The sequence below is a fragment of the Arachis duranensis genome, chromosome 8 (assembly GCF_000817695.3).
Source record: "Arachis duranensis cultivar V14167 chromosome 8, aradu.V14167.gnm2.J7QH, whole genome shotgun sequence".
Taxonomy (NCBI): Eukaryota; Viridiplantae; Streptophyta; class Magnoliopsida; order Fabales; family Fabaceae; genus Arachis; species Arachis duranensis.
Window position 1 is genome coordinate 30,161,883 of NC_029779.3, and position 12,361 is coordinate 30,174,243.

A 12,361-nucleotide genomic window follows, 5' to 3' on the forward strand; every position below is an offset into this window, starting at 1 on the left:
GCTACTATTGGAGACTCTAATGGGATAGATAGTAAGCTCAAGAATGCTGATTCGTGTTGAGTGTGCTCCAGCATTGAGAGCAAGAAAGAGGGTGCGCTACAAAAGTGTCAAGAGAGAGAGTGTGGAATTTTGAGAAAGAAGAAGAGAGTATGGTAAAGAGTGTGTACTCACGCTCTCTGTATGCATTTGGGCTTTTTTTTTTTGTTTGGAGTAGAAAAATACTAATGCTAGTTATTTACTAGTCTAAAAATTAGAAAATTGTTGATCTCCTAGCAGTGTTTTTCAAACTTTACTTAGTACACAATAACTTTTGTGAACAACTGATTCTAAAATTGACCTAATAAAATAAAAATACACTACATCCTTAATAAAATATTAGAATTAATTTTTGTTTGGATATATTAAATTAAAAGGTGATACAGGTGTCTTAAGAAATAACGTTTTAGAAAAATATTCCATTATTCCCAGTCATGCCCTGCCTTGAATGGTGGTGATTGAACACGAACATTTCAGACACTAGAGTCATCCACACACAACCCCGGTCCTAACCCATATATATAAATCATCATCAAATTAAAACAATGATGTATAATTGTAATTATTTGTTCACACTGGTGATTGGTGAGTGCGGTGCCCTGAGAGCACATTCACATGCACATTTACATTCATCGTCATCATCATAACATAAAGTCATAAGATATTAAAAAAAAGCTACACAAACGGTCCACTGCAAAATACATAGAACTTTTTCTAGAAGCAAAGAGACGCAGAAACAGCCCTAGCTAGCTCGCTCACACCACACGCCCTCAAATCTTCTTCTTCTTCTTCCATCATTTCCAATTCAAACTTTCATTGTTTTCTTTTGATGTTTGATGCGTGATCGCCATGTACATGACTGCGTATTCCTCGTCTTCCTCTATGCTCCTCAGAGCAACAAGGACTAAGCTCATCTCTTCCTCTCTTTCTAGAACCTTCCTTTCTTCTCCTCCTCCTCGCCCTACCGCTTCTTATCGATCCCTTGCCTTCTCATCCTCCGCCGCCGCTGCCTTCCGTTCTTCCTCCGTCGCCGCCCGCTGGAGCCACTGGAGGTCTCCCCTCAGCCTCCGCTCTCAGATCAGAGCTGCCGCTCCCGTCCTCGAGCGGTTCCACCGCAAGCTAGCCACCGCGGGTACACACTCTGACTCCGCTCTCCGATCTAACTGATTCGCTCGCAATTCTTCGTTTCCGATTTTTCAATTCTTCTTTCTCTCTCTGCTTTGAATATTATGTTCTGATTATGAATGACGTGAGGAGTATGAGTAGTGTGTTGCACATGTAGGCTCTGCTTTTTTTTTTCGGTCATCCATTTTTGGCATGAACTGTTTGAGTGACTGGTGTTTCAGCTGCTATTTAAATATTTCGAGTTTCGTTTAACGGCTGCGTGGTTCGTTATATGCGTGTATAATTCAAAGCAGTTCAAATCAGCTCATTATGTAGGCTTGACAAAATAGCTTTGATATGTAGTTGAATTGCCAATACCTGGTAGTGCTGTCTTCTCTATTCTGACTCTCTAAGTGCAACACACTGATTCAGCTAGTTGTCTGACATGTTTGCAATTTCAGCTGGTGAAAATCCTTTCAAGGGAAACCTTACCAGTCTTCCTAAGCCTGGAGGTGGCGAGTTCGGAAAGTACTACAGCCTTCCGTCTCTCAAGGACCCAAGGATTGGTAACTTTGCTTCCATGGCCTGGCTGTATTTCGGTTTAGATACATTGTTAAATTGATGTGATTTGGTTAATCAAGTGTTATGAGGAAGGACTAATTTCTCCTTCTGAATATCATTCTCCTTAATGACTGCATCTCAATTTTATGGGTGCCGAACAGATAGGCTACCATACTCTATCAGAATTCTGCTTGAATCTGCCCTCCGTAATTGTGACAATTTCCAAGTGACTAAAGAAGATGTAGAGAAGATTATTGACTGGGAAAACACTGCTGTAAAGCAAGTTGAAATTCCTTTCAAACCTGCTCGAGTCCTTCTGCAGGTACATGCTTGGCCCCTCTATACAGCCAGGGCGTTATTCATATGGATTAGGAAATATTGAGTAGTGGGATTTCTTCTTTTAACCTTTTCTGTTTACCTCTTTGTAGGATTTTACTGGTGTCCCAGCTGTTGTTGATCTGGCTTGCATGCGTGATGCTATGAATAGACTTGGCAGTGATTCTAACAAGATCAATCCTCTGGTACACATCGCTCTTATTTCTTATAACTTTCATGTGCTTTGGTTACATACATACATGTGAAATCATTCCTGGAGGCCACCAAACTGATTTCAATTTTTTAAACACTCATCATGGGGTAACATATGAGCCATGAGCTCATAATTAGTAAGTTACTCTTATTATTTTCTGTGCAATATACAATGTTTTCAATCTTCAATGCACTATTTCTGGTGAAAACAACAAAATTCTGTTTTTCTATTTTAAGTTTTTCATTCACAAAATTCTAAAAACAGAAAATACTAAAAATGAAAACAACAAATAAAAATCGAAACCAATCTGACACTTAACTTTTACATTGTAATGTTGGCATTTAAATGTTGCATTTTACTGGCTTTACTTCAAAGCTGCTAAAAAGGCTCTGAAATTGGTATAGATGACTAGTGCAGTCATGCATAGCATCTCAAAAGTATTTCCCCATATTTCCCCAGTAATAGGGAGAGTGATTGATTAGATTGAGAACAAATTATGTCTTGGGTTTATTATGAACCTGTTTGTTTTATTTGAAAAGTGGTCACCTAGTAACAAACTATTCTAAGTGGTTACAAAATAGAACTTGAAACTAACTCCCTTACCCATTTATTACATTTTTTCTGACTAGTAAGTGTTGGCAGGTTCCTGTTGATCTTGTCATTGATCATTCAGTTCAGGTTGATGTAACAAGGTCAGAGAATGCTGTACAAGCCAATATGGAGCTCGAGTTCAAGAGAAACAAGGAGAGATTTGCTTTTCTTAAATGGGGCTCAACTGCTTTCCGTAATATGCTTGTTGTTCCACCTGGTTCTGGTATAGTACATCAAGTAAGTTTTGAAGCACACATTCAGAATCACTTCATGGAATTTATTTATACATTATTCTGGCTGTTAGTGTTGGGGATTTATGTTGTCTTGATTTCAGGTCAATCTCGAATATCTTGGGCGAGTTGTTTTCAACAATGAGGGCCTACTCTATCCCGACAGTGTGGTTGGGACTGATTCCCATACAACTATGATAGATGGACTTGGAGTTGCTGGATGGGGTGTTGGTGGCATTGAAGCAGAGGCAGCTATGCTTGGACAGGTATATGAATTTCTGAATCCTAACCTACATGTAATGAATGGGTGTTAATTTATCAAAATGAAAAAAAAAAAAAAAAGAGATGGGTGCTATGATAATGACAGCCGATGAGCATGGTATTACCTGGAGTTGTTGGGTTCAAGTTATCTGGAAAATTGCGGAATGGTGTTACAGCTACTGATTTGGTTCTTACTGTGACACAAATGCTTAGGAAACATGGTGTTGTTGGAAAATTCGTTGAATTTTATGGTAATAAAATTCTCATTTCTTTCCTTTCCTTTTTTCCAAAGTTGTTTTGGTCTTTCTAATTACCAGTGGCTGTTTTCTATAGGTGATGGTATGGGTGAGTTATCATTGGCTGACAGGGCCACTATTGCCAACATGTCTCCTGAATATGGAGCAACCATGGGTTTCTTCCCCGTAGATCATGTTACATTACAATACCTCAAGTTAACTGGAAGAAGTGACGAGACTGTTAGTATCAACTCATCTGTTATTTGCCTGTGATCTGAATTCTGAAGTGCTTATAGGTGGCAATGTTGTGACTTATTTAACTCCATTTTGGCTGAATATAGGTGGCAATGATAGAGGCTTATCTCAGGGCAAACAAAATGTTTGTTGACTATAATGAGGTAATATAGTTGAATAATTATGCACAATCCTTGCGTTTACCCCCCAGAAGATAAAATGTCCATATTTTGAATGTTAATTTATCTTCTATAAATGCAGCCTCAACAAGATAGAGCTTATTCATCCTATCTTGAATTGAACCTTGATGATGTTGAACCTTGTATTTCTGGGCCAAAGAGGTAAGATGCTACAGTATTTTACATGTTGCCTTGTCTTTCATCATTGATTTGTCATACTAAGTGACACTCTTGACAGACCTCATGATCGAGTGCCTTTGAAAGAAATGAAGTCCGATTGGCGTGCATGTCTTGATAACAAAGTGGGCTTTAAGGTTAGTAGTGCTGTAATATTCATATAATTTTATTAGTTTTTGGTTTTATAGGAACCATAGGTTATTTCATTTCTTACAATTTTCATGAAATATCTTTTTGATGTTTGTTTTAAATCAACCTGCTATTATCTTTCCATTTGTTTGTTTACATGATAAATGCTAATTGACTTCTATTCAGTATCACTTTTAAATTTTAATATCCCTGTGCCAACTCATCTTAGATGTAGTGTGGTATCCATGACGACCCCATCTAATGGTGGAAGATGGCACGGTGCCGCACCAAAATCAGCACAAGAAACATTTCTATTTTGTTTGTCTTTTGTGTTTTGAACACTGGTCATTTTAACTGTTCAAAGTTGTTGGCCTCAACTTGCAGACACAGAAGCTGCCACAAAACATATTGCAGTGTAATAGTCCATATTTCATGTACTTGTGCTTGATGAGAACCCTAGACAAATTACATCCAAAATATTTCTCTGATTGCAGGGATTTGCAATACCAAAAGAAGCGCAAGGCAAAGTTGCGAAATTTAATTTCCATGGGCAGCCAGCTGAGCTGAAGCATGGCAGTGTTGTGATTGCTGCAATTACAAGCTGTACAAATACATCAAACCCAAGTGTTATGCTTGGGGCTGGTCTTGTAGCCAAAAAGGCCCACGATCTAGGTTTGCAGGTTAGGCACCAATAATAGTAATGTTAGAATCTGCCATGTTTGTGCTTATCAACGTGATGTCCTGGATATGGGCCTCTTTATTTATTCTTTCTTGATATTAATATTGATCTTTGAGTAACTGTGTCAGGTCAAGCCTTGGGTAAAAACGAGTCTTGCTCCTGGCTCTGGAGTTGTTACAAAATACCTACATCAGAGGTTATTTATCCTTTTTAGAATCTTAATTAATTCTTTCATAATGTACTTTGGTATTTGGCTCAATTTGGAAAGAATGTATACTGAATTCAGGTTTGGATGTTTTATACCTTTTTGGCAGTGGTCTGCAAAAGTATCTAAATGAACAGGGTTTCAATATTGTTGGATTTGGCTGTACAACTTGTATTGGCAATTCAGGAGAGCTGGATGAATCAGTTGCTACTGCTATCTCAGAAAATGGTATTTATATCAAATATGATTTCTATTACTGAAGCTAACTTCTGTGAATTCTCTCACAATTATTTCTTTTCTACAACTTTAGGAAAGCTTGTAAACATATATTATGCTTTATATTTCTGTATTTATTTAATTCCTACATTTTCTCATGCAGACGTTGTAGCTGCTGCTGTATTGTCTGGGAACCGTAACTTTGAAGGCCGTGTACATCCTTTGACAAGAGCTAACTACCTTGCCTCCCCTCCTCTAGTTGTTGCTTATGCCCTTGCTGGCACGGTAAGCATGCATAGTTTATATTTCCAGCATGTAGAGAAAAGGTTTTTGGTCCTTGTCTTCCACATTGTCAGATTTTCCATGTCTTGGTAAAGACTAATTCTCATTATAAGATTTATTAAAATGCTAAAGTTGGAAGTAAAAAAACTACAGCAACAACTGAGCCTGTCGCATGCAACAGAACTGACAAGTTAAAATTTTGGAGGCCAATAATAAGTGTATCAATGTGTGTATATTGGTTTTGGTTGACTGTAGTGATATTTTTGCTAGTTAATTAACATTGTGCCTCGTTGCTTTTAACGAGTTGGATACACACTGCCAGATCTTTGGATCTTGATGAACACTGATTGGCTATGCACTATATTTCTGATACATAATGTCATATCTCAGACTATAAGTTTGCGAAGTGGTTTAATGGCCTTTTTTGCTTTAATTAAACCTGGTGTACCCTTTATTTTATTAGGAATTAGATTCCTTTTTCCTCCAGAGTTTAGAAAATATAACATCTGTATTCGTTAAATATTTTAGGTTGACATTGACTTTGAAAAGGAGCCAATAGGGACAGGGAAGGATGGCAAGAATGTCTACCTTAGGGATATTTGGCCATCCACTGAAGAAATTGCACAGGTAAATGTCTTTTTATTTAGTTATTTATTTATTTAATCAGAGATGACACACACTGTAGATGCTTATACTGTACGTGACAATTAACTTCGATTTTCTTGATTCAAGGCTGTTCAATCTAGTGTGTTGCCTGACATGTTCCGAAGTACATATGAATCTATTACCAAAGGTAACCCTATGTGGAACCAACTACAAGTTCCTGTTGACAAGTTGTATTCGTGGGATCCCAACTCAACATATATTCACGAACCTCCGTACTTCAAGGGTATGACCATGGATCCTCCTGGAGCTCATGGTGTTAAAGATGCCTATTGCCTACTGAATTTTGGTGACAGTATAACTACTGATCACATTTCTCCTGCTGGAAGTATTCACAAAGACAGTCCTGCTGCAAAGTACCTTATGGAGCGGGGAGTGGATCGCAAGGACTTCAATTCTTATGGAAGTCGTCGTGGCAATGATGAGGTGATGGCAAGGGGAACTTTTGCCAACATCCGCATTGTTAACAAGCTGTTAAATGGTGAAGTTGGCCCAAAGACAGTTCACATTCCTACAGGAGAGAAGCTTTATGTGTTTGATGCAGCAATGGTGAGTTATGCCCTACCAAAGTATGACATTCTTTTTACTTAACTCTTCTGGTGGCAGCATGATCAAGTTGATATGATGTTATCTGGTATTGATATAATCATTATTTGTTCCTAATTAGCGTCAGCTTACAGTGTCTTGTCAAATGCTTCAGAGCTAATTATTTCACAAATGCTTGCTAATTTGTGAAATCTTTTGGCTCTGTTCTGTGCATTAATCTATCAAGCCTTTCTTATTCAGTTACTTAATGGCAATGTGCTGTTTTGAGTGCTGATCCCTTGGAATGGTTCCCTTATTTCAGAGATACAAGAATGAAGGACATGACACCATTGTGCTGGCTGGAGCTGAATATGGTAGTGGAAGTTCAAGGGATTGGGCTGCCAAGGGTCCCATGCTATTGGTGAGTCCCTCCGTTTAATATTGTGACCTGTGATTTGGCTGGGTTTTCTATTTGATTTTCTAGATTTTTTCAACATGCTGAGACGAAGTCTTGATGATTTTTCCATGTCAAATGGTAGGGAGTCAAAGCCGTGATAGCCAAGAGTTTTGAGAGAATTCATCGCAGTAACTTGGTAGGAATGGGTATTATTCCTCTCTGCTTCAAAGCTGGTGAGGATGCCGAGACTTTGGGGTTGACTGGCCATGAACGGTACACCATTGACCTTCCAAATAAAATCAGTGACATAAGGCCTGGTCAAGATGTAACTGTCACAACCAACACTGGAAAGTCTTTCACCTGCACAGTTCGATTCGACACCGAGGTAATTCAAACTTTTCATTGTTTTCATGTTTAATTTTCTTTCTTGCTGCACTTATTGATGCAATTGTGATCTATTCTAACACGCTGGTACTTTCAGGTGGAACTGGCTTACTTTGACCACGGAGGCATCCTCCCATATGTCATCAGGAACCTCATTTCACAGTGAAAAACCGTCTGTTGATGGGAAATGTTTAACACTTACCATTCTAGCAGTAGTTGATGTGAGAAATGAGAATAAGTTTTTCAATAAATAGGAAAGAATCCCTTTTTCGAGGGAGGCAATTTTACTTTTTGACATTTCCAGGTGTTTATATATTTAGGCATGTGAAGTGAAACATTATTGAGTACATTGATTCCCGTGATCGGCTTGCCTATTGAACAATGGGAACAATTGTAATTTTTATATAAGCCGGTGCCAATGGCATACGGAATTCGGTCTTTTGAAATTGTTAAGTGGTGGATACTTGATTTATCAATTATTTCATCCACACATGCTAAAAAGTAATCATCGTACGTTTAGCTATTCGGCATATAATCGTGTTGGTCAGATATACCTTTCCTTAACAATGCCCGTTGTAGTAATTTTAATTAAATAAAAATTGAGAGTTGAGACGCATCAACGAGGCTTTCATCCAAAAGAGAACCGTTTCTAAGATAAAGAGTAGTAAAAATGAGATAAATTGTGTCCTAATAGAGACTGAAAACTATGAAATCGCATGGCAGCTGCATATGTAGCCTCTGATGAGTCTCAAGTTGTGCCAGTGGTAGGATTCAATAGAACTAATAAATAATAATGCCTCTTCATATTAATGGTTTTTTTTTAACACAGGAGTGATAGATATTATTAATGAACCTTCGGAGTTCGGAAGCTAGTCCCTTCGAATGGATATTTATTAATGACTGAATTTATTAAACATGGGTTTAATAACAGTCACGATGGTGACCGGTTGCAGGGGCGGAGCCTCATATAAGTATAACACAAGGGGAGAATCCAACCTCCCCCCACCAAAAAAAAATCCCCAATATAACACAATTTTCATTTTTTAAGATTGATATTTTTGTTGTCATGCCAAATCCTCAACAAATTGTTTTGCCGTTTTTAGCCAAGATCACTCACCATCGTTTTTGTCAGATGATGATGCATCATATACATTAAATTCGAAACATTTTATGAGCAGAAATTTTCATGAACGGCCTAATTGGTTTTGTTTTATTACGCCAACACATATAGTCTATAGAACCATCCTCCTTACATGATACCTTCATATATATTACATCTCTGAAGTTCTTCTAGTCAAACCGAGACTAATGGGGTTTAAACCTAGAACCTCTGCATACTACTCAAATTACGTCATATTTACAAACCACGTAGAATTCAACAACTTACTCTAATAATAATAAATACCTCAAACAACAACAAAAATAAAAATAAAATACATTCACCGTTTACATAGAACTGTTCATAACACCAAAATTATACCTCTTGGAATGCTTTCTAAAGCTGGCCTCCAAGAATTCATGCTTCCATCATGTTCTTCTTCAACCTCACTCATTCTCTTTTCTCTCATCTTCATATCTTTCAGTAATTGCGCCAAAGAAGCATATTGCTGAGCATCGTTCTCCCTCGCCATCCTTCTCAACTCTTCCTTGTTCACCACCAACCTAATCCTCCTAGTTCCACTTGTACGATCACCATCAGAGGCAGAGCGTCTCTTTACCGGCTCATTCTCATCAGTATCTTCTGCTGATACTTTGCTGTTTCTCATGCAGTTCCACATGATGTTGATTTTAGTAGTAATAATCAAAGGATTAAAGCAAAGTCAACCATATAGAGAGTGTGGAGAAGAGAAAAGCACATGGAATATCCGATTGTTACGCCGTGTCTATTGTAATTAAAAGAAGGGAGATTCTTGAGATGGACTACACTATGAATTATATATTTTTGGATACCCTTTTCGTATTTGTGCTGCATCAATATTTTACTAGTGTTGCCGGCCATTAGTTTTAACTTAACATTTTTTTTTTAATTTGATGATAGCAGCATTGAAGTTTGCCCTGCCCCTGTTATTATTAGATTATTATAAAATTAGGCACTATATATTTATATTTTTAATATATATTTTATATTCTAATGTGTATTTTATCTAATAGTTGATTTTAGTATTTAATTTTAATGTACACTTATCATGATTATATAATGATAATCACGGAGAGATATGCAACAATATGTTTATCTTGCATTATACTTGAAGTTGTATGCCCTCTAATCAATGCTAAAAATAGTAGTACATTCCCCATGATAGGAAGGCTGATAGCAAATTAGTACTAAGCTATGATTTTGAGTGTCATCCAATTTTTTAAAATTGTTGTTATTATAAATTTTAAATTACAACATTAAATATTAATCTTAAATCCAAAATTTTTCAAAAATAGTTAAAAAACTAAATTTCACCTTTTTATTTATTATATTTTATATTAGTGATTTATATTTAGAGTTTAAAATTTAAAATTTATAATATTTATTTTATTTTCTATTTTTTCTTTTTTTTAATAGCAAGTTAATTTTTTAAGGAACGCTTCATTCCTTATTTTCTCCTTTAGTATTTTTCTTAAGACTATTGTATAAAACATTCTAACTATACATGTTTTATTAAGTTTGATAGTCCTAATTTTCAACCTTTTTTTTGTGAAATTTTACCTAGAATATTTTAGTCGTACAGTTTTTAAACCATTAAATGAAAAAATGATATCTCGCATTTGTTTTCATACACTCTTATTTTCTTTCTCAATTTTTTGTATCACTATTTTGTATTTACTTATTTTTATGAAGATGGGAATGGTTTCTTTTTTCCTATTTAAATAGAAATTTTATTTATTTATTAATTTATGTAACAATAAAAAAATATTTCATTATATATCAATTTTGCAGCAGCATAATTACGATAGAAAATAATTTGACATATGAAAAAATATGAGGAAGAAAATGTTATAAGCTAATGAATTTATAAATGAAACGAAATTTTTTTAAAATTCATTCGAAATCATCATTTAATTCATTCACATCTAAAAAATCGGCATTTTTTATGTTTAAAAAGTTAATCTAGGACAGAGTAAGTCTTCCAAAATAGCATAGCTAAAATTTGAATTTTTTTAAGAATTTCAATCACATTAGTAAATTTATATATTTATATTGGGGATATATTGGTAATAATAAGAAATACCGCATATATGTTTTAATTTAGAGATTAGTTCATACATACACAATAAATATATCAAAAACTTAAAATTTTGTTTATTTAATTTAATAGGTAATATTTACTCTAGTACATTAAGAGGACTAAATAAATCCTTTAATTTACTAATTTATTAGTATTTTGTTCTATTGTTAAAGTCCACATAGCATGGAACTTACTAAAGCTCAAGTTTAGGGATGACGAAATTTTTTTAAATATGGGGATCTTCGTAGGAATTGTCTTGAATGAAAACTCGAAAATGGAAAATTTTCTCCACATGAATGAGGGCAAAATTTTTCCAAAACAAGCGTGAAGATTTAAGTAGAAATTTTTCTGCTAATTTTTAAATTATTAAATTTATTTAAATATTTTAATAATATATTTTTAATATANAATTATCAATATAAAAAAATAAAAAATGGAGTTCTTATTTTTTGCAGGACACGCGTAAAATAGGAATGGTCCATATTCCCCTATGACAAAAATCAGGAGTGGAGAGGGAGAATAAATCTTGAGACTGAGCGAGAATAAGAAGGAGGCATGTCAAGTGGCGGAATTTGAAAAAAAAAATTTTGAAGGCAAGCACAACATAAAGTAACCTCGGTAGCTCGTTTTTTTTTTTGGAAATGTGAAAAAATAAGGTACTGGAAAGGAAATAGTTCTTGATCCTAAAAATTTATTTTTATTTAAGAGTCCTTTTCTTTAATATAAAAACTGATTTACCTTTTTAGAAGAATGATTTCTTATGTAAATTATACAAAAATTATTACGCCCGAAAAATTATTTTGTAACAATTTAAAGGATTAATTTTATTTTCGATAATATTTATCTCTCTAAATTATCTAGACGAATTATCTTTGCTATTATTTCATTACAGTCAAATAATATAATACAAAAAATGAAACGTTAAATTTATAATAAAATAAAAATATCAAAATTTATTAATTTAAACAGTATTATATTATAATAGCATTAAATTTATAAAATTGATTTAAAATTAAAATAATAACTTTTTATTAATAACTGATATTACTATTAGTTATATTATAATTTTTATTATTCTAAAAATAAAATAATGTATGAAACTATATAAGAAGCTAAATATAATTTAGCGTTTATTCTATAATAATATTTAATTTGTAACGTTTATTTAAAGATATGTCACTTGTTGTTGATTTAAAGATTTGCTATTTGTTATATCAAATAGGATTGGATAAAAAGTTTGAAGGATTGGTGAAGATGTACATAAAATTCAGATACATAAATTAAAGAGATAAGTACTTTTTTCATCCCCAAAGTCTGGGGTCGAAATCAAAATCGTCTCCGACATTTTTTTTTTATTAAAATCATCCTCAACGTTTAAAAAAGTTTTAAAATCATCATTTCCCGAATTTTTGGACCAAAATACCCTCATCATCATCATTCTCCTCTTCACCTTCCTCACCCCACCCCACCACCTCCACTGCCACCAACATCACCACCACCACCACCGTCACCACCACCATCACCA

At 34.7% G+C, this 12,361-nt stretch overlaps 2 protein-coding genes across 2 annotated transcripts; one reads left to right on the plus strand and one right to left on the minus strand.

Moving 5' to 3' along the window:
* The first annotated feature begins 590 nt into the window (after positions 1-590).
* LOC107462018 (aconitate hydratase, cytoplasmic) lies at positions 591-8,064 on the plus strand. Its single transcript, XM_016080572.3, has 20 exons — positions 591-1,168; positions 1,602-1,706; positions 1,863-2,023; positions 2,130-2,222; positions 2,873-3,058; positions 3,156-3,317; positions 3,419-3,563; positions 3,646-3,788; positions 3,890-3,946; positions 4,044-4,123; positions 4,200-4,275; positions 4,762-4,947; positions 5,075-5,142; positions 5,261-5,379; positions 5,531-5,652; positions 6,178-6,276; positions 6,382-6,861; positions 7,160-7,258; positions 7,377-7,619; positions 7,716-8,064. The coding sequence occupies exons 1-20, from the start codon at positions 886-888 to the stop codon at positions 7,782-7,784; spliced, it is 2,976 nt and encodes a 991-aa protein (XP_015936058.1). The 5' UTR covers positions 591-885; the 3' UTR covers positions 7,785-8,064.
* Positions 8,065-9,078: 1,014 nt separating this feature from the next.
* On the minus strand, positions 9,079-9,396 carry LOC107461942 (uncharacterized). The gene has a single exon (XM_016080499.1). It carries the CDS (start codon positions 9,394-9,396, stop codon positions 9,079-9,081), a length of 318 nt encoding a protein of 105 aa, XP_015935985.1.
* Between the last annotated feature and the right edge of the window lie 2,965 nt (positions 9,397-12,361).

Excerpts from the sequence above, each read along its gene's own strand:
- LOC107462018 (XM_016080572.3), top strand. The coding sequence starts at position 886 with ATGTACATGACTGCGTATTCCTCGTCTTCCTCTATGCTCCTCAGAGCA. Across the intron at positions 5,143-5,260 it reads ACAAAATACCTACATCAGAG|TGGTCTGCAAAAGTATCTAA; the intron begins GTTATTTATCCT and ends CCTTTTTGGCAG. Across the intron at positions 7,620-7,715 it reads CAGTTCGATTCGACACCGAG|GTGGAACTGGCTTACTTTGA; the intron begins GTAATTCAAACT and ends TGGTACTTTCAG.
- LOC107461942 (XM_016080499.1), bottom strand. The coding sequence starts at position 9,396 with ATGTGGAACTGCATGAGAAACAGCAAAGTATCAGCAGAAGATACTGAT.